We start from the raw sequence: 21905 nt of genomic DNA on the forward strand, positions 1-21905 counted from the left end.
TGGGTTTTTGTTCCCTGACCATTTTATCTGGCTGGAATGGTTTTCTGTATAATTGGACCAGTTTGTATTAGGTTATAGCATTTTTGATGTTTGAATGTGAATGTTTGAATTTATTTGTTAATTAAAATTGTCCCAGGTGAAAGGAGAAGCAAAATTATGGTTGCACGTTGCTTAAGTATTTATCTCAGATTTATATTAGTTATTATATTTTTCAATATTTATTTATATACAGTGACTAAATTCTTTATCATTCTTTTTACCTATTCCCAGTATGCAGCAGTCACTAACAGTGCTTGTTCCACGAGTCTGGCCCTTCTTGAGACACACCATTGCATCTGTTCGACGTGCTGCTTTAGAAACCCTCTTCACCCTGCTATCCAAAGCTGACCAGGTGGGTATCTACAACAGTCAGATGCATGTAGAATGAAGCTTTGAAGATGGGTCTTTAAAATGTATGAATTTTTAATTAGATCATTAACTAAAATTACTTTAGTGTAGACAGTCATTCTCTTGCTTCTCCTTGAAATGAGCTGAAACGTGAATCTCATTTTGACATAAAATATTCTTGTAGTAATTTTTCTTTTACTAACCCCTCGACTTGTAAATGATATTCTCTATAGTGTTCATTTTGGGCTGTCTTGCCTCCTCCAGACTTGTGCCGTGTGGTTGAACCCCATTATGCAAGATATGCTCAGACATATCTTTCAGTCCTGCATTCTTGAGAGCAACCAGGAGATACTTGACCTCATCCAGAAGGTTTGTGTCAGAACACCTATTTAAGAGAAAAAAAAATCTCTCTCTCTTATTTTTATATATATATATATATATATATATATATATATATATATATATAAAAATAAAACAATCTAATCAACTTCATCCCTTTTCCCAGGTGTGGGGTGAGCTGTTACGACAGGCTCACCATCAGTATGTGGTAGCTGCCAGCTGTCCATGGATGGGAGCCTGGCTCTGTTTGATGATGCAAGCACCTCACATTCCCATTGATCTCAACATGCTACTAGAAGTCAAGGCTCGTTCCAAGGTCAGGTCAATATAATTGTATATAATATAACATTTATAATGTAACACAATATAATTAGTGTCATCACAGACATATTCATATATTTAATTTAAATTTCATTAAACCTATCCAGCTCGCTTCTACATTTGATGTAGCAATTTATATCCCAGTGTGCTTTGAGTGAATAGATCAGCCAAAACATTGAAATGACCTGATTGTACTAATTGTCCAATTGATCAGCTCCATCTATTGCTCTACATTCTTTCCGGCCACCTTTCATTTTGTACTTAATTAGAATTAGAAATAATTATTAGGGTTGGTTGCTCAGTACTATTGTCAGTTATATCAGTACTGTTGCCCTGGTATGCATGGATCAGACAGAGCAGTAATGCTGGAGTTTAAACACTGTGCCCAACTTGTAGATTGAAAATCAGCTTTAGTAGCTTAGATGTTACTCCAAAGTTTGTTGGACATTCTCTATTTTATCAGTGGTTACAGGATGTTGCTCACAAGATACTGTTAGCTGGATATTTTTGATTGGGGCACTATTCTCATTCCAGCAGCACTGCTGTGTTTGAATCATATTAGTGGAAACCCACATTAACAAGCCACCACCATGTCAGTGTCACTGCAGTACTGGGAACATTTCATCACAGAGGTAATACCTGCTCTGTGGTGGTCCTTCCACTGAAGAACATGCACAAATGAGACTAACAAAAACTGAGCTGATAAAATGGAGCTGATATTTAGAGTGTACATCAGCAAGTCAGTCTTTACAGACACAGAATCATGTGGTATGAAATGCTTATTTTCATGAATGGATTGAATGGAACTAAAATCACTTAAGCCCCATTTACACATGCATGGTAATCTAGAAATGTTCCAGAGTTTACCGTAAGAGGCTGTATGTGTGAACTCTACCACCTGTGACATATGTCCTGGGTTTCACCCAGACTTTTTCCTCCTCACATCCTAGTAAAAACTGTGTTAAGTCAGAGTCGGCATATGTGAGAATGGCATCTTCCACACGCAGCCCAGGCTCTGCACCACGCCTAAATGTGTTTTATTTCCTGCTATTGGACTACGCCTGACACGGAAAGTCTCCAGCTGTGCTCTGCATGTGTGAACCTCCAGACATCTCCAAACCCTATACTCCGGAGATTCTCTGGAATTCATGTGTGAAAGAGTCTTTAGAAACATTGGTAGTAACTGCATTAGCCTACTTTGTGATGTAAAATTCCTATCCAAATAGAAATTAATATTCTCTCTAAATACTACTTGAGTTCATTAGACTGCAACCAACAGCATGGTATGTGTGACTTGAACTGGTGATTAATTTATCTTGCTTCAGGAAAAGGCAAGTGGAAAGCCTCGACAGGTTGGCGTGCAGGTGAAGGAGGCAGTGCAGGAATACATTGGTGGAAGTGACACAATCACTGAAGACCAGGCAACGAGAGATTATGTAGTGACACGTGCTCGACTCATGGCTGCAAAGTTTGTATATTCCAATATATATATATTTTTTTCTTTTTTCCTTCTCTGCCTTTTTAATGCTAATTTTATTAATATAGCTGTCATATCTGCTTGCAGGCTTTTGGGGGCACTGTGCAGCTGTATCTGTGACCCAAGGTTAAATAGCTCCACTCAGGAAATCCGCCCAGCGGAGTCCCTTGCTCAGCTACTTCTCTTCCACCTCAACTCGAAGTCAGCTCTACAGCGCATTGCTGTGGCCATGGTGCTTTGTGAGTGGGCATCATTACAGAAGGCGAGTAGGAGAGCGTGGGGTGTGATGGCTGAGTCAGACATGGTCTAGACAAAAGTCTATGACTGCAGTTTGCTTTAAACACAAATCTGATGCTTTAGGCCCAGCTGTATTGGCCAATGGTGTGCAAAGCCTTTGTAAACACATGTTTACAATAAACATGCATGTCTGTGTATATGAATAACAACAGTGAATCATATTTTAAAAGTTTTGCATGTTTCTTTTCTCAAACTTATGTCTTTAGGAGTGTGAAATTGTGTCCAGTGTGGTCCAGCCTCGGCTGTTGGCTATCCTATCAGAGCAGTTGTATTATGATGAAATTGCCATCCCCTTCACACGGATGCAGAATGAGTGCAAGCAGCTCATCAGCCTACTGGCTGATGCCCACATTGAGGTCAAGGATCGAATAAACTGCAGCGTCTTCACCATTGATCAGGCCAATGAACTGGTCAGTGCCTGCAAAGCTTTTGTCAGTGATTATAGCCTTAAAGGGGACATACATGATTGTAATAAACACTTTTTATATAAAATGCAGAAGATGTTTTCTCACCATTAGCTGATCTCCAGTCTGTGTGCATGCTAGAAACTGTTCTAATGTTTTTACAAAACCCCAGCATTAGTAAATTTGTGTTTGGGGGGTGGGGGGGAAGTGGCTGGTTAAGACATGCTAGGTTTCCTCTCTACTCAAGGCAGAGAATGTCAAAGAGCCCTCCAAATTTGCACTTTATTCCTGCTTTATAGATGGATTATTTTTGCTGTTTCAGATTATATACATGGGATTCCCCTCGAAATTCAGGAGAGTAAATACTAACTACAAAAACTACTAGCTACAAAACTAAACAACTCAGTTTATTCATGAGTTGCAGTGGTAACAGTTAATAAAACAAGACATATATTTAAACAAAGCCACGTTAAAAACATGTTATTTTTCTCCTCAAATAAACAGTTCCACCTTAAAAGATACTGAGCTTCTAAATATAAACAAAGCCGAGAGAACTGCAGCTCTCCACTATTGTAGATGTTCCCTTTAAGACTCTTTGTATGAAATGTCAACTTTAAAATTTTCAGAAATTTAAATTTATCGTAAAATGAGTATATTTGTATGACGTACACATCAACAAAGTTCCAGAAACCATGAGTTTGTGCTTACATACGAGACCACATTTTTAATAATTTATACAGCAAGTTCTATACCATCTTAAAACACAGATTGTCTGAAGTGGCCACTATAAGCAGACATGTGCCTACATGGGAGCACAATAAGTGTTGATGCATTAGATGGTTTCAATAACAAAATACACAGAAACAGGTTGTACATGTTAGCACTGCATGCATGACTAGCAAAAGTATGATAAGATGCTAGTTTTACAGTCATACATACTGTATTGCCCTTAGGAATATATCAATCTCTTCTGTGATGTCCTAATGTAACATCCTTGTATTTGGTGCTGAAAATGTTAATTTATTTGGCATGTATAGTTAAAAATATCAAAAATGCTAGTTTGTTTGCATTGAAACAGCTCTGCCAATGCTAAAGCACAAAGTGCAGACTCAGCTAGCAGACAGGCACAAACAAGCTCTGTTTTTGTTCTGAGCTACTTTAGTTTCCTGTGTCTTAGCACTTAGTTAACACTGAGATTGTGTCAGAGACTAAATGAGGGGGCTCTTGTTTGATCACAACTGAAATCTTTGCCACCATCATGTGTAGCAACAGAGATGTCTGTGCTTGTGGAGAATGCTACAGCCTTCATTCTGTTTGCAGTTTTGTTCCAGCTTTATTGCTGCTAAAAGAGAAGAGATTTAATGTTTCTCTTAACTCTCAGCTCTTATTTCCCTTTCAGGTGACCACCATCTTCACTGATGCCACTGCCTCTCTGAACCTGAAGTCTCGGCAGTTCCAGCCACTGGACAGTAAGCGGCAGCAGGCCTGCTCCACTGTGTCTGAGACTAGCGCTGAGTGGCAGCAGCTACATATGCGTGTACACACCTTCACAGCCTGTGCTGTGGTGAGCCTGGGGTCTCTCCCGGACAAACTGAACCCACTAGTGCGGCCACTTATGGAAGCTGTAAAGAAGGAAGAGAACACCCTTGTACAAGGTTATGCAGCTTCCAAAATTGCCCGGCTCCTGCAGTTGTGCGCAGGCCGCACCCCATGTCCCAACTCTAAGATTGTGAAAAATCTTTGCAGCTCAGTATGTGTAGATCTCATGCTCACTCCCAGTGCAGCCTGCCCTGTTCAGCCACCCATCCCAACAACACAAGAGAGTGGGAAAGGTGAGAGCATTTTATAAATATCTGTATTGCAGGTTAAGTAGTCTGTTTCTCCACAAGTGGAAGCCATTTAGTGTTCAAGTACGCGGAAGGGTGGAAACATCCAAACTGAGCAGCATGGTCTTATATGCACAAGGTTGTTTCTCGAATTATGTAGATTATAATTATTATTGTTATTATAGTAACTTAAGTGCTAAAGCTATAATTTGTGTTAAATTTGGTCTAATATTGCCCTGAGTTTGGTCTACTGCTAAGCTATAGTGGATAGTTTGAAGGTGCAATGGCGCGTATGCATACCTCTTTTGATTTAATCGAAGTTGGATAAGTTCTTATTTTCTTATCATTTCTAATGTTTTGTTTTGCTCTCTTCAGGCAACATGTCAGAAAAAGATGGTATGCACCACATTGTGAATAAGACAAAAGGCATCATCACTCTTTACCGTCATCAGAGAGCTGCTTTTGCCATCACCAGCAAGAGGGGACCCACACCTAAACTGTCTAAAGCACCACCTAATGACCTGCCCCCAGGCAGCTTTGTCTCCATGGAAACAGATGAGGTTAGATTTTATTTATTTATTTTTCAGGTTAAGCTGAAAAAATTATTTAAATACAGTTTTAATGGTGTTCTGTAACTGGATTTTTGTTTTTCGTTAGAGTAAAAAGCCCATTCTTATTCAGAGGAGAGGGGCAGAGTTCTCGCTTATGACTATTGCTAGGCACTTTGGGCCAGAACTCACTAAGGCTTTGCATTATCTTTGGGAATCTATGATTGGCCCACTGAAAGCTGTGGTGGGGACACAGGGTAAGCAAGCATCTTTTTGGGGGTTGAGGAAGTCATGGATAATTTATAAACCTGATTTAACCCAACTAATATGAATATATTCTGCATTTTGAATGGCAGATTCCAGGCAGCTCTTGGAGAAGGGAGACTCTGCAGCCCAGGAGTTGGTCAACTCTCTGCAGGTTTTGGAGGTCACTGCAGGAGCCATGACTCAAGAGTTAATACCTCTGGTACACACCTGCACAAATAACATTAGCCAACTCACCCAGCACAGTGCTGACTCCTGTTTGGATTACAGTTTAAAAATATTGATCACTGGATGGTTTTGAGTACTTAATTAGACATGGTATCAGAAGTCTTTTAAACTGCTTATTGCTCATTCTGTCTTTCTGTAGCTTTTGGAGCAGCTGCCTCTGCTGTGCACCTGTCTCAGGCACCCATATACAGCTGTGCGCCACATGGCTGCTCGTTGCGTAGGTGTGCTCAGCAAAATCTCCACCATGGAAAGCATGAATGTTTTTCTGGAGAGGGTACTGCCGTGGTTGGGGGCCATTGATGACAGCACCAAACAGGAAGGAGCCATTGAGGCTTTGGCTTGTATCCTTTACAATGGGCTTTACTTATATTTCCTGTTCCTCTTTCATATACATACATTTTTACACTGTAGTAATGCAATGCAATGCCCCCCAGAATGGAAACTTTGCCTCCTTTGGGCAATGTAGGCTATGTTCATGTTACGAGGCAGTTTAATATGTGAAGCTTGTATCATGACCTACAAAGTGCTCTATAAAGGTGTATAAAGGCTAATCTCTCGGCACAGCAGTAAAAATGTCTGGCTTTTTCACCTTTTCATACTAATAATGTACTTATTGAGTTTGCTGTCCTCCCAAGAAAAATGAAATGATTTATTATTGTGTGTTTTCCTGTTATGAAACAATGAGTCACCTCCCAAATATGGTTATGTTGTTGGTGAAGGAGAAAACATGCATAAACATATCAACGTGCGAGAGACACACTCATCCACATTAAAGACAGATACAGGAAACTTACTGTTATGAACGTGAACCGTCAAGACGGGCAAAGCTGAGCCAAAAAAGAAAAACTAGCAAGCCTAGTTTAGCCGGACCACCATTAGCCTTACTGCCATTTTCATAGATGTATTTTCTGGCATTTCAAAAACAGGAAAGCCCAAAATGTTATTGGAAGGTCAGGAGAAGCTTTGGCTGGGCAATTAATTGAAAATTAATAGAAATCGACATTCAGAACTTCTAATCAACAATATTGTCTATATATATATATATATATATATATATATAATTTTTTTTTTTTTTTTTTTTAAATTCTGTTATGTCCCCACTGTGTGATCATGTACTGACCCTATAAAACCATGCTACCAAGTAATAATGTGGTTCTGCCACATGGAAGCAGCTTAAACCGCCTGTACCAAAGACAAGCGCAGCATCTGTGGTTTGGAAGTGCTGTTTCAGCAACCGATCACAAAGCACAATCACACACCAAATATAAACAGTGCTCAAAAAACAAGAGAGGAACAAGCTCCCAGCGACATTAGAAAAAATATCCCATCTTCAAAACTGGAACATTTTTACAGTACAAGCCTCATCACTGAACTGAGGGTCAAAAATACAAAAACAAAATAATTGTTCATTAATTGTGATCTTGATTTGCGCTCATATTGACCAGCACTAGTATCATCATCAATGTCTTGGTTTACATGTGGTTTTTATGTGATTTTGTTATGCAGAAATAAAAAAAGGAGCACACAGTTCATAACATAACACCAGAGTCAGTGTTTTAATACTAGATCTACCATCTACCAAAAAATAAAAAAGACCAAGAACTTTTAAGAGTTATAATTACTTATTTATTTCAATGTAACTTGTTTGAGTAAAGCACGTGTGTGCAGCTATATGGAGTGTCATAAACACTAACGCCAAAAAAACGTCTCCCCACCATATCCCTTTACAATATTTCAGACAAAGACAGTCCTCCTCTCTGTGAGATATAATAATACATGTATTATGTATTCTGAGCCATCCTGCTGATTGTGAACAGCAGAGTACTGTAACTAACAAAGAGCATGATCCTGTTTTACAAAGTTTCATATAAATAAATAATAGGAAATAAATGACCTCATCCTGCGCCACTAGGCGATACTGCTGTATTTGAGGCTGAGCATTTTCTCAAGTTACTGAATGTCAACACAGCCTAAGTCACTGCACTGAAAAACCTACTGTTCTTTGGTTCCAAATTTTTCTGGTTCACAAACCAATTTAGGTCGAGGAAACATGCAGAATGGTTACAAATTAATTTCACAAACTAGAACCATTCTGGTTCCTTGTTGGTGGAAAAGTGCTATGTGAAATATGGCTGAACTAACAACAGACGGTGAAATGACCTTCCTATTCACGCATGAGCGTTTCAACTTGAGGAGTCAGTCAGTAAGGGAACATATCTCTACCAGAGGCAGTTTTCTAGTTAACGGTTGAAGCTTTTTGTTTCAGTGCTACCATAAATCCCACATGCTGTTAGTCCTTCACTTGTTACACTCAGGTGTGATGGAGCAGCTGGATGTGGACATTGTACCCTATATCGTTCTGCTTGTGGTTCCAGTGCTTGGCCGAATGAGTGACCCCAGTGACAGTGTGCGATTCATGGCTACACAGTGCTTTGCTACCCTCATACGCTTGCTCCCTCTGGAGGTTAGTGATGCTCACTTGCCGATCTGTGTGTGATAGGTCATTGGATAAGAGGAAGTACTGTGTTGAATATTCTAATAGGGAACATGGATATTATACCTTGAGAAAATATTTCCTCTGATTCAGATTTTTGTACTTATTAAATCTGAAAATGCCACCCTGCTCCACTTAAGATCTTTGAAATTTCTTTTGAAAGAGAGGATTATTTCCCCATAAGATTGTATTGAATAACCTTTGGGTAAAACATGTGGTGTTGAATCAGTTGTGTTTTGGAGCAGGGTTTGAAATCATATACATGAAGTGTATTTTTGGACAGTTTATGTTAAGGCTATAATCCATGGAAAAGGGTTTACCTTTAAGTAAAGTGACTTGAGACATTTTTCTGATTTTCAGACTTCAAGGGGCCTTAGCCTTTCCCACATTAGATCGTTATATACAAGTTGCTATGACTTGTACTCAATGTTTTACAGTTCAAAGAAAGCAAATGGAAAATTGTTTTTGTCTTATAGTTTTAAGAGGCTGCTGTAGTTTTGATCCCTTTCTAAAAGTGTCTTTGTTCCAATATCATTTGTAGGCTGGCATTCCTGACCCACCCAGCATGTCCGATGATCTCATTCGTCAGAAGGCAAGAGAGCGTCATTTCCTGGAGCAGCTACTCGATGGCAGAAAGTTGGAGAACTACAGGATCCCTGTGCCCATTAAGGCAGAGCTTAGGAAATACCAGCAGGCATGTATTTTCCTGGATGTTTGCTTTCCATTACAGATCTTTGTCTAATGAATCATCTAAAAACTGTGTGCTGCTTAAGTAGCATGCATGACCTTTCTGCATTTATACTGAAATCAGACTGTTAAACAAATCTAAGGCTTAGGACTTTTTATCTATTAAAAAAATCCATCTTTAAAATGCCATTGCAGTAAACACAATTTTGTTTTTCACACACTGAATTTCAGTTTCCAGATTTTGTATGCAGGTTGGTTAACTGTTTTAATGGCAGACTAAAATAAACAGACCCAACAGCATTATTTATGGCTCAGAAGGGTGCCATTTTCAGGTATATTCACATCTTACTGTTAGCCAGCGGAGACAACACTCTAGGTATGGGAGAGTGTGAATTGAACAAAAACTGGTTGCATAACCCAAATTTTTCATCATGGCTAAGCCAGGTTCAAGGAAATCATCATAAAGTTCGTTTGAATAGAGGTGTCTAGCGTCTTTTTAGGGTTGCTCAGTTACCCTTAAATTGATTTCCAGACCCCCCCCCCCCCTTAAAATAAGAGTTAAAAAGTCTTTTTTATTATTATTATTTTTTTATTTTATTTTTAATTTATTTATTTATTATTATAAAGATTTGTCTTTAAGCTGAAAGTATTAAAAACATATATATTTAATCATATAATTTTTAAGGAACATAAAGCTTGCAAGCAGTATGATCCACTTTGTCTGTGTGGCCCCAGTAAGTACAGCACCAATGCATTAGTCATTTACTGCACCGAATCGCAGAGCACTCTTTAAGATATTTTGTTAGAAGATACAGTATAATGAGATGATGCACAGCTCCAGACATGTGAGAGTGTGAAGACAGACAAGAGTTGACTGCATGATTTATCAAATTCAGATTTTGGTTTTTATACATGTAAAGTGATTTTGAGTATCCTGTAAACTGACATATAAAGAGAAATTTATTATTTTTATTTATCAGTGATTCCTGTATTCATTTATTTTAAAATATTATACCAGATAATATTGAATACAGCTGCTACTGTGGGAGATAATTGATTATTTCTGTGCACTAGAGTTAAATCTTTCATTCATTCATTCATTATCTATATATTCAAATCTTTTTAACTGCTAAGTTGTTTTAAATGAAAGTCACCTTTGAGTAACTGTTTGAGAGTCTCGTTCTCAGAATCTGTAAATTACCTTCCTAATATTCATAACATTTTAAAATGCATTTGTCTTATTTGAATCTAAATCACTATTTTCTGATGTGACACACTCATTGGGTCTCATTGGGTGCACAGCGCCCCTAAAGGTGTGATCCCAGAGTCGCTCCTGGTTTGAAATATTGGTCCATCAGAAAATACAGGAATCACATACGTACAGTAAAATCAGTAAACACAGCATTGGTGTTTTGCTATTTGCAAATATGGTCTTAATTTTGTCTTGAGTGGTATTAAAACGGTCTTAAGTTTTAAATTGTATGTCCCCATACCTGCAGATACATTCATGAATAATTTCCAGGGTATCATTTTAAGCCTAAAACTTGGTATAATTAATAAAATCCTAATTTCAAAACAGGACACTGTTAAATGGAAAGGATAACAGAATGCAATAATTTGGGAATCTCAGACCCATGTGTGGGGTGGTTTTTTTTTTTTTGTTTTTTTTTGTGGGGGAAAAAAAAAATCTCAGATGTTGGAAGTGAGACTTTTTAACATTTTATGAAAAATATTAACTAATTTACAAACTTAATGACAGCAATGCTTCTCAAAGTTGGGACAGGGGCATTGGTCTACCACTCTGCATCATCAACCCCTTATTTAAACATCTGGGAAGTGAGGAGTTCAGTTGCTGCAGTTTTGGGTGAGGAATATTGTTCATGTCTGATGTAGGATTCTAGCTGCTCATCAGTCCTGGGTCTTTTAATTAAATTTATTTTTTTTAAGTAACACTCAATTTTTCAGCCTTTTGTTATCCCTGTCCCAACTTGTTTTTTTAAGATGTGTTGCTGCCATCAAGTTTGTAAAAGGGAAAAAAAACCCTTTTTATAATAGGTCTCCCTGATGTGTTCTATGTTCCGTTGTGAATTTAATATGGGTTTTGCTGATTAAACCTGCCTTTGTGTCTTCTGGCTGGTGTGCAGAATACTCCTCCCCTGTTGTGACACACTCTGAGTGCTGGATGAAGTATTGCCTTTGTCTGCTTTCTGTGCATTTTAATTAAAGCACTGGCCACACAGCACTTTTTCTCGTCCTCATCCTCACTTTTAAGCAGAAATGCAATTTGTAAGTTTGGCAGAAAATGAATGAGGGCCAGAGGGTGTTTGCTGACAACAACAAATTACATTTGGATCAGTTAGATTGTATGCCAAGAAGCAGAGCACATGCCATGCTTGTTACCTGCTGGTATGGAGTCAGATCTAGAGAGAACCAGCCGCCTCTGAACTAAAGTGGTTTAGTAGTAATACCCCAGCCTATTGTACAGTGAGTAAGCAGGGGAAAATTGTTTGGAAGGGTCCTGTGATGGTTCACTGTAAATGTCTAAATGTTTGTAAGAATGCTAATTCACTCCCATGAATTAGCATTCTTACAGCATGGCGCAGCAGGTAGTGTCGCAGTCACACAGCTCCATGGACCTGGAGGTTGTGGGTTCGGGTCCCGCTCCAGGTGACAGTCTGTGAGGAGATTGGTGTGTTCTCCATGTGTCCGCGTGGGTTTCCTTTGGGTGCTCCAGTTTCCTCCCACAGTCCAAAAACAAATGTTGGTAGGTGGATTGGCAACTTGTAAGTGTCCATAGGTGTGACTGTATGAGTGTGTCACCTTGTGAAGGACTGGCGCCCCCTCCAGGGTGTGTTCCCTGCCTTGCGCCCAATGATTTCAGGTAGGCTCTGGACTCAACGCGAGCCTGAACTGGATAAGCACTTACAGACAATATATGAATGAACAATTAAAAACATGCAAAATCTTTTATTGCAGCTTTTTTTGTGAAAAGACAACATTACATATTTTTGCAGTTTTTAAGAAGATTGTGCCAGCGGTACTGCAGTGTGGCATAAAGAAATTTTTTCACAATGGCTCTGTTATATTGTATCCATTTCTGTCTTATAGGATGGAGTAAACTGGTTGGCATTCTTGAATAAGTATAAACTGCATGGGATCTTGTGTGATGACATGGGTTTGGGCAAAACTCTGCAGTCCATCTGCATTCTAGCTGGAGACCACTACCTCAGGTATGCTTATAAATGCTGTGTATACCATGCTTGATTTTAAATTACTCATGTAGCTAGTACGCTTTCGTTTGGAGGCATCACGTTAAAGATGGAAAATGTGTACTTTCCGTTGTTTCATCCTCATCTTGTCTGCATAATTAGTTGTGGGTCACAAATAAATTTGGTTGTGCTTGATCATTCCAGAGGCACCAATTTTTTTTCTCCATACTGATGCTTGGTATTGAGCGATGTGACCTCGGGCTCATGTGCATCTACCTCAGTAACCCATTTGTTTGCCAGTGCTTTTCTAGATTAGCCACAGTAGGTGCAACTTAAAGTTGATGGGTTCTTTGATTAGTTTTGTCTCCACATCCAGTTCAAGTCCCAGTCTGTAACAAATGAAACTAAGCAGTAGAAAGGTACGGTTCTGGAAGCCATTTATTTCTGCAGTACATGATGATGATGATGATGATGATGGTCTCAAAAGTGTCCGTAGGGGTGTCTGTGTTGCCCTGTGATGGACTGGCGCCCCCTCCAGGGTGTATTCCTGCCTTGCGCCCAATGATTCCAGGTAGGCTCTGGACACATCGCGACTCTGAACTGGATAAGCGCTTACAGATAATGAATGAATAATGATGTCTTACAGTAAGGCTTTCCTCCTCCTGCAAACCCACGTTGGGTTAAAATGTATATATTTTATGAATTTTTTTTGGGTGTCTCTTGTGTTCAGGATGCAAGAGTATGCCAAGACCAAGGCTGCAGACTGTTGTCCTATGCCCTCCATAGTAGTGTGCCCACCTACTCTAACAGGCCACTGGGTGGATGAAGTGGGCAAGTTCTGTAATAAGGAGTACTTGAACCCTCTGCACTATACAGGTCCCCCTACAGAGAGAGCTCGGTGAGTGTTACTATTGACCTTATATTTATAGGAGTTTATCAAAAATGTAGCAATTTTGTATCTTGCATGTTGACGTACCTGATGACAGTTCAGCTTTTCTTTCTGTTAAGATTACAGCACCAAGTGAAAAAGCATAACCTCGTAGTTGCCTCATATGATGTCGTGCGCAATGACATTGACTTTTTTAGGTAAAAATCTATTTATTTTTTTATTTTATTTTTTTGACACATTTAAGATGTTAAAGTCTGATCTCTCATTCTAACAGAAATATAAAATTCAATTACTGCATTCTTGATGAGGGTCACATTATTAAAAATGGAAAAACCAAACTCTCCAAGGCTATCAAGCAGCTGGCTGCCAACTACAGAGTTATCTTATCAGGAACGCCTATTCAGGTGAGCCTGGAACTCCTGCTATTAATTGCTTTGGGATTTTGTTGTGGGTTCTTTTTATTGTAAGTGGAAAATATAAAGGAGATTTTTTTGGTAAAGTAATTTTTTTTATTTATTTATTTATTTTTTTATTTGTGCATTTACTTTTGTAAAGAAAGCAATTTCCGTTTTGATTCACTTAATGCTTTTGTTTTGGGTTTTTTAATTAAACTACATATCTTTTAATCTTAATTTCCCCTCTTTTTCTAGAATAATGTGCTCGAGTTGTGGTCTCTCTTTGACTTCCTGATGCCAGGCTTTCTGGGCACAGAGCGCCAGTTTGCCGCCCGATACGGGAAGCCTATCCTTGCCAGCCGAGACGCTAAGAGCTCCTCCCGAGAGCAGGAAGCAGGTACGGTTGTCATGGCTGTTTCCTTGTATTTGGAAACGAGATGAATCCTCCTTTCTTTTCCTTCAGTTAAAGAATTGAATGAGAATAAAATTTCCATTAGGCCGCGCCTATGTTTAGCCTTTGTTTCTTAATTTTTCTAATGGATGAGTATGGGACATTTCTGGGTATTAGTTTTGCTGAATCATGTTTGACTCGATGTTTCGTTTCTAGGGGTGTTGGCTATGGAGGCTCTACATCGACAAGTACTACCGTTTCTGTTGAGGAGAATGAAGGAGGATGTGCTCCAAGATCTGCCTCCTAAGATTATACAAGACTACTACTGCAATCTGAGTCCTCTACAGGTACACACCTTAAAACTTGACTGTTAGCTCAAGACTACTGTTGTTCTAGAAGCCATTAGTCATTATCTTTCTCTCCCTACCTATGTAGATTCAGTTGTATGAAGACTTTGCTAAGTCTCGGGCAAAGGTGAGCGTGGATGATGTCATCTCCACTGCAGTGCAAGAGGATGAGGAGAAACCCAAACTAAAGGCTACAGGACATGTTTTCCAGGTCAGTCACCTTTTTGGTCAAAGTCCAGTGAAGTTTGTGTGCATCCCTGTACCATCCTCAGTCTACAAAACAAAATCATGATTTGACGCTTGAAAACAAAATGCAGCTCAATATTTATTTATTTAAAAAAATCTACACTGACAAAAGCTTCTTGAGAACAAAACCAGTTATTCAGCATTATAAATAAACACAACTGAATGAAAAAGGGGAAATTGTTATTTCAGATAATTGGCTTTTTGGTTGGACAAGTAAACAGGTTTTTTTCATTATTTTTTTTTTCTTCCCCACTAAGTACAATATCCATCCATCCATCCATTATCTGTAACCGCTTATCCAATTCAGGGTCGCGGGGGGTCCAGAGCCTACCTGGAATCATTGGGCGCAAGGCGGGAATACACCCTGGAGGGGGCGCCAGTCCTTCACAGGGCAACACAGACACACACATTCACTCACACCTACGGACACTTTCGAGTCGCCAATCCACCTGCAACTTGTGTTTTGGACTGTGGGAGGAAACCGGAGCACCCGGAGGAAACCCACGCGGACACGGGGAGAACACACCAACTCCTCACAGACAGTCACCCGGAGCGGGAATCGAACCCACAACCTCCAGGTCCCTGGAGCTGTGTGACTGCGACACTACCTGCTGCGCCACCGTGCCGCCCACTAAGTACAATATGTAAAATATTAAAAAAAATTCATATCATGGACAGCCTTTGCACTATAAGCAACATTTTTGTATCTAAATATTTGAACCGTAGGCAAAACAAATTACATTTCTAAGACTTAGAAAGCAATTATTGGCACCAATAATACTGAGTATATATTTGTGTGTTATAGGCTCTGCAGTACCTGAGAAAGCTGTGTAACCACCCAGCGCTGGTCCTGACTCCTCAGCATCCAGAACACAAGCGCATAAGCGAACAGCTAGCCTCCCAGCACTCCAGCCTTCGGGATATCCAGCATGCACCCAAACTTTCCGCTCTCAAACAGGTAACCATTCTGAGCAGCAGCTATGGAGCCCTCATGGAATGACTCTTATACATAGCCTTAGAGTATATCTGCACTGCACATTTTGGTGTTTGTGCCATAAGCACCCACTTCTTCAGTTCTGGGAGAGTTTATTATATGCTGAGCAAGTTATGTCAGGTATGTTTAGAGCCTGACAAGAGTTATGTGGGGGTGTTGTTTTGGGGCAGTTCCTCAGTATATCTTTTTTTGTACAGTGTCCCAGGGTGCACACCAAACAACAGCACACACTTAGGAACTCTGTAGGTTCACACAAGAAGAAAAGGAAATGATTCTGGATTAGGCAGGACACAAAATCCACTTACAGATGGGCATTAAATGTGTTATCCTCATGATGTGTTTTATGGCAATGATTAAAAAAAAGTTAAATATGATCTGTAATTTTTCTAAAATACCACAGCAAAGCAGTGCCCAATACACTGCAGACACCATATTCCTTCAAACCAACCAGCATATACTCCAAGCCTAGTAATACACACAGCCATGAGTCACATCCTGTTTGAGCAGGACTGTTCTTGACAGTTTTTACATTTTAAGCCTTGGATACACTACACAAATTTTAAATGTTTAGTGTTTCACACTACAGTTTTTGTTAATTAACTTATTTATTACAATTATTTATTTGGAAACTGGAAAAAGTCACTACATGACCCCAAACCCCTGAAACTAGCACACGTGACTAGGATTTCATAGGGGAGACACAAACACTGACATGCAGTTATTGTTTGCACTGCTATTTGTGTAGCTCCAAAAAAGGAAAACACAAAAAGGAGCTGCAGATAAGTAGAATAAACAATCCTTGCACATACCTTCCACCTTAAATGGGTCAGAACGCGTCCAGCAGTGGCGGACTCTCCGCAATGTAGTTGCCTCGTTCCGAAACAGAAATGCTGCAATGGCTTATGTGGCCATTGTGTTGTTTCTGTTACAGATAATACTGGTTGCTTGAGTGCATTTAGCATATGTAATATTTTTGTAGCTAAACATGGTTTGACCGTTTATTCCATCTTCTCCTGACAAGTCAGACAGCACCAGAGTCTGCAGGCTACAGCCAACACAGACTCAGCCCAAGTGGGAATTGGGGTTAACATCAGGCTCTAAGTTGTGTAGTGTTACCTCTGGTTTAGTGAATCACTTAGGAATTAAGAGTGCTAATTTGTGAAACTATGGGCTGTTCTGATTTGTAATCAACCCTTTTGTCATGGATTCAGTGAATAAATAAGTAGTAGTTCTGGTTAAAAGCTGCACTCTCTCCTCCCCCTGCACTGTGCAGTTACTGCTGGACTGTGGCCTTGGCTCTTCTGGATCCTCTGACGGAGGCACAGAGGCCGTGGTAGCTCAGCACCGTGTGTTGATCTTCTGTCAGCTGAAGAGCATGTTGGACATTGTGGAGCAGGACCTGCTAAAGCCACAGATGCCCAGTGTCACCTACCTCAGACTCGACGGGAGTGTGCCTGCAGGCCAACGCCACTCTATTGTCTCTAGGTATATTCATGCAAATATTCACACACTGAATTGAACACACATTATTTCTTCTTTGTCTAGGTTTCTAGCACTTTCTCACTTTGATTTTTCACACACACAGGTTCAACAATGACCCATCTATAGATGTGCTGCTACTGACCACCCATGTGGGTGGCCTAGGTTTGAATCTCACAGGAGCCGATACTGTGGTGTTTGTGGAACACGACTGGAACCCCATGAGAGACCTACAGGCCATGGACCGTGCTCACAGAATAGGACAGGTACGCGTTTAAAATTCTTAAAAAGTTGAGGTACTCATACCCTACATGCTACAAGATTTTAAGTCTGTGTGATTCTTTGCATTTGTGTTTTTAAGAAACGTGTGGTGAACGTTTATCGCCTGATAACACGAGGTACCCTGGAGGAGAAAATTATGGGTTTGCAGAAATTTAAGATGAGCATAGCCAACACTGTCATCAGCCAGGAGAATTCCAGTCTTCAGAGCATGGGCACAGACCAGTTACTTAACCTCTTCACCTTGGATAAGGTCAGTAGAAGTCTGCCTTAGTTTGCTTACTCCGATTCTGTTATCAGTTTAAAATTACTTTCTTTACAATGCAGAGTCTTTCTGAGTGGTTTAATGTGAAATGCTTGGTTCTAGAGAAACATGCAGTGTCAGGGTTTTTCACAGCAGCACTCAATAGGAACTACACTTACAGATATTTTACTACCTTAAAATATTCTCATAAGATATGGTTACACATACTTCCTGCTGCCTGAGGCATTGTTGAATGAAGGTTTTGGGCAATAACCTTCTCTCTGAGCATTTTTAAAAAAAGACTGTTGATAACCACATGCAGGACAACTTAGAAGAATAGCCCTACTGTAGTGTCTGTCTCTCTCCCTCTCTCTCTCGCTCATATTTAAATAGTGACTTCTACTCTTTAAAAAGTGTGGTTCTTCAAGGGTTTTTTTATTAAAGGAAACTTTAAAGGGTTCTTTGTATTGTGAAACTGTTCTTCTGATTGATGGAGAATGTGCTATAGAGGGCTCTATTATAACAAAGGTAAATATTTCTATACAACACCAAAAAAAGGTTCTTCTGTAGTTACAATATCAATTACAATATCAAGCTTGAGTTCTGCATAAATTTGAAAACCAATGATTGCGCTATTGTGTTTATCTATTTAAAGATGAGATGGTGGTCCCTGTGGAATGCAGGCCTGACCCCACAGTCTTCTAATTGTAATGTAATCCCCACACATGCAGGAGATCACAGTAAACAATGGCATTTAAACATGCTTGGCTTCATGTATTGGCCATCTTTTATGTGACAGAATGTTGTTTTAGACGCAATGCCTGTTGTCAGGCTTTAATGCAGACGACACCCACAAGTCTTTATTTTGCGCAGCTACACAAAGGGACACATGCTTTCTGACAGCAGTGTGGTTTCACATGAATAAATGCACATAATTAAGAATGTGCCGTCTGTTCTAATGCATATTTTGTTGTCCTTGTGCTGTAGGATGATAAAGCAGAGAGGAGTGACATGGCCTCCTCCTCAGGAAAGGCCAGCATGAAGTCTGTGTTGGATGGACTGGGCGAGCTGTGGGACCAGCAACAGTATGAAGCTGAATACAACCTGGACAGCTTCATGCTTTCACTTCATTAACCCTGAACATCCCACTGAGGCAGCCTCCATACGCAAACCCCAGTCCCTAGTAATGGACCATCATTTTGTTGTTATTACATGCCAAGGTCATACTTGGTTCCTAATCAAAACCTTTTTAGGCTTCGAACATCAGCAGAAAGACATTTGACCATGATTTTATTCCCCCCAGTTTTTGATTGGTCCAATTCGCGTGAGCCTCATCTGTCATAAAGACACCGTTACACTCCATGCGCACCCCTTACTGCCGGCTCCATCCAAGCCCAGGATGAACAGGATTGTAAATTAGCCCTTTCACCAGGACTTGCCTCAGTCCTTAGACACACTCACTGTGGGAGATTCTGCATAGTGTTTCTGACAGAGATGTAAGAAGCGTTTATCAGTATAATCCACTACTTTCCTTCCTCTATACAGTCTTAAAGCTTACCTCAAAGCGGAATCACCTATCAGTATTTTGATCTTATTAGACATGAGCTTTAGGATTTTGTATTTCATTTATTTTTGTAGAACGATATAGCCGTCTTGGCAATCCCTGCTGCACTCAAGGCTTCTGCAGCCTTTTATGTAGATCACTAGGGGGTGACGTAGAGGCTTTTTAGAAAGGACAAAAAGAACTGAAAATATAATGCAAAAAAAAAAAAAACTCATCTTCATTTCCACTAGGAGGCAGTAGTCTTTCCTCTGAAGCACAGTGCCTCTCAGTCCCTCACACACCACATTAGTTCCAAAACACACAGCCTGCCGTAACACGTTTGCACACGGAGAAAATGTGACATGTCTGACCATGACGGACATGGAATTGACTATATTCATAGGTACTATTTACCTGGCAGACATAGGATGCTCATGGAACCTTGTTGAATAGTTTTAAAAAAGGAAAAAAAGCAAAAACAAGGACTTGTAAATACTTCTGTAATTTGCTTTCTTTGATTAAGCTGATAGAATTTTAATAAATTCTAATGAGCTTTCTTTGATGCCTGCCTCTTCTTTTTCCAAAAAATGGTGCAATGTGCTGTTGAACAAAGCTGGATTTTTGTGGGGTTTAATGGGCTGTTTACTTGATTTTGATAATTCCGTTTAAAATAATTTTTCTTTATTCTGTACATAGGCCTAGACACATCAGCCATTGGCATGTGATGAATTTTATAATGCAAAAACCAAAACACTTCATGTATGAAGGTAATGGATGTATGTACACGTAAAGCTCTGAATATTTGTTGAAATTTATTGTAACTCTTTACCATAAGCTGTGAAAATGTTTAGATCAATAATGTTACAACAGCCAATGGAAACACAAATATGAATGGGACCATTGTGACATCATCAATGTACTTTGTGACAGTGTAGATGGGAGTCTGTGAAACTTTTTTGACTTAATTGCAGGAAAGTATCTTTTTTTATATATAACTTTTAATATTTATTAATTAAATTTTAAATATTTATTTTGTATTAAGCTTTTAAATCTCTGTGTCAAAGAGCGCATAACTGTAGGTGCATGTATCAGTGCTTTTCTCTGCTTGGGTTATCTAGTTATCTTTATAAAAAAAAAAAAAAATAATAAAAAAAAAAATAAAGGTGTGCTGGGTCAACTCCCAGGAGCTCATACTACAACACTGCAAATGTTGGAATTTTTAATCCCTGGAGACACTTTTAATGCAGTATTTTATTATTTTTATTTTGTTTATTCATTTATTGTAAATACCTGAGCAGTTTGAAGATTTAAGTCTGGGTTGAGAGCTTTAATCCTGATATTGTTAACCCAGCTGTAGCTCTCAAGGGTTACTTCAGAGTGAGAGCATCCTAAATCCATACTTGGGTAAATGTACCTTCCCAAAAAAAAAATCCTGAGTAGAACGACTGAAATATCAGATCAAACCAACTATTTAAGTAACTTGTGGAATTGCAAAGGATTACATTCAACATCAACCAGCATCTGAGCTCTATTCTTTAGAATCTAACTGGTCTTAAAAAATAAATAAATAAAAGGCTAAAGCTAAAAAGTCAGTGTTGTGACCAGTTAGAAAACATGACACATGCTGCCACCAGCAATAAAATGGAATTACATTTATAAATAGCAAAATACATGCTCACTACTTTGAAGCAATTAAATGTGCTCCCCCACTCACACTTAACTTTTTTTTTCTGAAAGCACAAGAGAAGTTCAAACTATGTCCAAGTAGTGTTTCACCATTCGAATTCATGAATGGCTAAAGTGGAACTTGGTACCAAATAATTATTTATCCACAGTTCTATTTTTGTAAAAAGTTTGCAATTCAAAAGCCATCACATTATCTACAACTGGACTACTACAATTACAGAGTGTAGTGTACTCTCACTTTGTTTCGCTCTGCTCTTCAACGGTCAGGACCATCACAGGGCAGGTATAATTTTGTTAGTGTATCACTCTCAGCGCTGCAGTGACACTGACATGGTGGTGTTAGTGCATATTATGCAGGTATGAGAGGATCAGAGAGACGTACTGCTAGTCTTTATAGCCATCAGTATGACTGCTGAGAATAGTCCATCAAAAATAAAGTCAACACAATCTTGTGTCCACTAATGGAATAGAGGACTACAAACACGTTTCTGACTTTAAATGTGCAAGGAGGGCTAACGGGGTAGTTGGACGGTGTTTAAAAACTTGTACCAGTGCAACACAAACTAACGCATCACCTCCATGTCAGTGACACTGCAGCTCTGAGAATGCTCCACCACCCAAATCATAGCTGCTCTGTAGGAGTCCGGTACAGGAGTCTGTACCGCTAGAACTACAAGTGCCCCTGTATAGTTAGTGGAGCTGGTTAAATGCACAAAGAATGTAGATACAAGGTAGGTGTTCCTAATCCAGTGATCATTAAGTGGTGGCATTAGAAAAGTGCAATGTTGTGTATTAGAAACAGAACATGCGCACAGGAGCTTTAGAGAGAGGCCATGCAAATGACGACAAAGTTTCACAGCATCATACAACTATGTTTAATAAGATCTGCTCATTAGTACAGAAAAGGGGAAAATAATGAAAGTGGGAACTA

General features: G+C 39.4%; 1 protein-coding gene across 2 annotated transcripts in view; it reads left to right on the forward strand.

The window, feature by feature from the left end:
• btaf1 (BTAF1 RNA polymerase II, B-TFIID transcription factor-associated) overlaps positions 1–20333 on the forward strand; it is a 31396-nt gene extending 11063 nt beyond the window's left edge. For both annotated transcript variants that reach the window (XM_066678849.1, XM_066678850.1), the window contains exons 14-38: positions 271–391; positions 652–756; positions 893–1042; positions 2373–2515; positions 2612–2786; positions 3028–3231; positions 4625–5057; positions 5427–5611; positions 5709–5856; positions 5956–6065; positions 6231–6432; positions 8407–8555; positions 9127–9279; positions 12381–12502; positions 13212–13379; positions 13490–13567; positions 13645–13774; positions 14021–14162; positions 14373–14503; positions 14592–14714; positions 15555–15707; positions 17017–17228; positions 17329–17488; positions 17584–17754; positions 18733–20333. In XM_066678849.1, coding sequence (XP_066534946.1) covers positions 271–391; positions 652–756; positions 893–1042; positions 2373–2515; positions 2612–2786; positions 3028–3231; positions 4625–5057; positions 5427–5611; positions 5709–5856; positions 5956–6065; positions 6231–6432; positions 8407–8555; positions 9127–9279; positions 12381–12502; positions 13212–13379; positions 13490–13567; positions 13645–13774; positions 14021–14162; positions 14373–14503; positions 14592–14714; positions 15555–15707; positions 17017–17228; positions 17329–17488; positions 17584–17754; positions 18733–18879 — 4015 coding nt within the window. In that variant the 3' untranslated portion in view covers positions 18880–20333. The remainder of the gene's footprint in view (positions 1–270; positions 392–651; positions 757–892; positions 1043–2372; positions 2516–2611; positions 2787–3027; positions 3232–4624; positions 5058–5426; positions 5612–5708; positions 5857–5955; positions 6066–6230; positions 6433–8406; positions 8556–9126; positions 9280–12380; positions 12503–13211; positions 13380–13489; positions 13568–13644; positions 13775–14020; positions 14163–14372; positions 14504–14591; positions 14715–15554; positions 15708–17016; positions 17229–17328; positions 17489–17583; positions 17755–18732) is intronic.
• Positions 20334–21905: the final 1572 nt, after the last annotated feature.

Source organism: Hoplias malabaricus, chromosome 8 (assembly GCF_029633855.1).
Source record: "Hoplias malabaricus isolate fHopMal1 chromosome 8, fHopMal1.hap1, whole genome shotgun sequence".
NCBI classification, from domain to species: domain Eukaryota; kingdom Metazoa; phylum Chordata; class Actinopteri; order Characiformes; family Erythrinidae; genus Hoplias; species Hoplias malabaricus.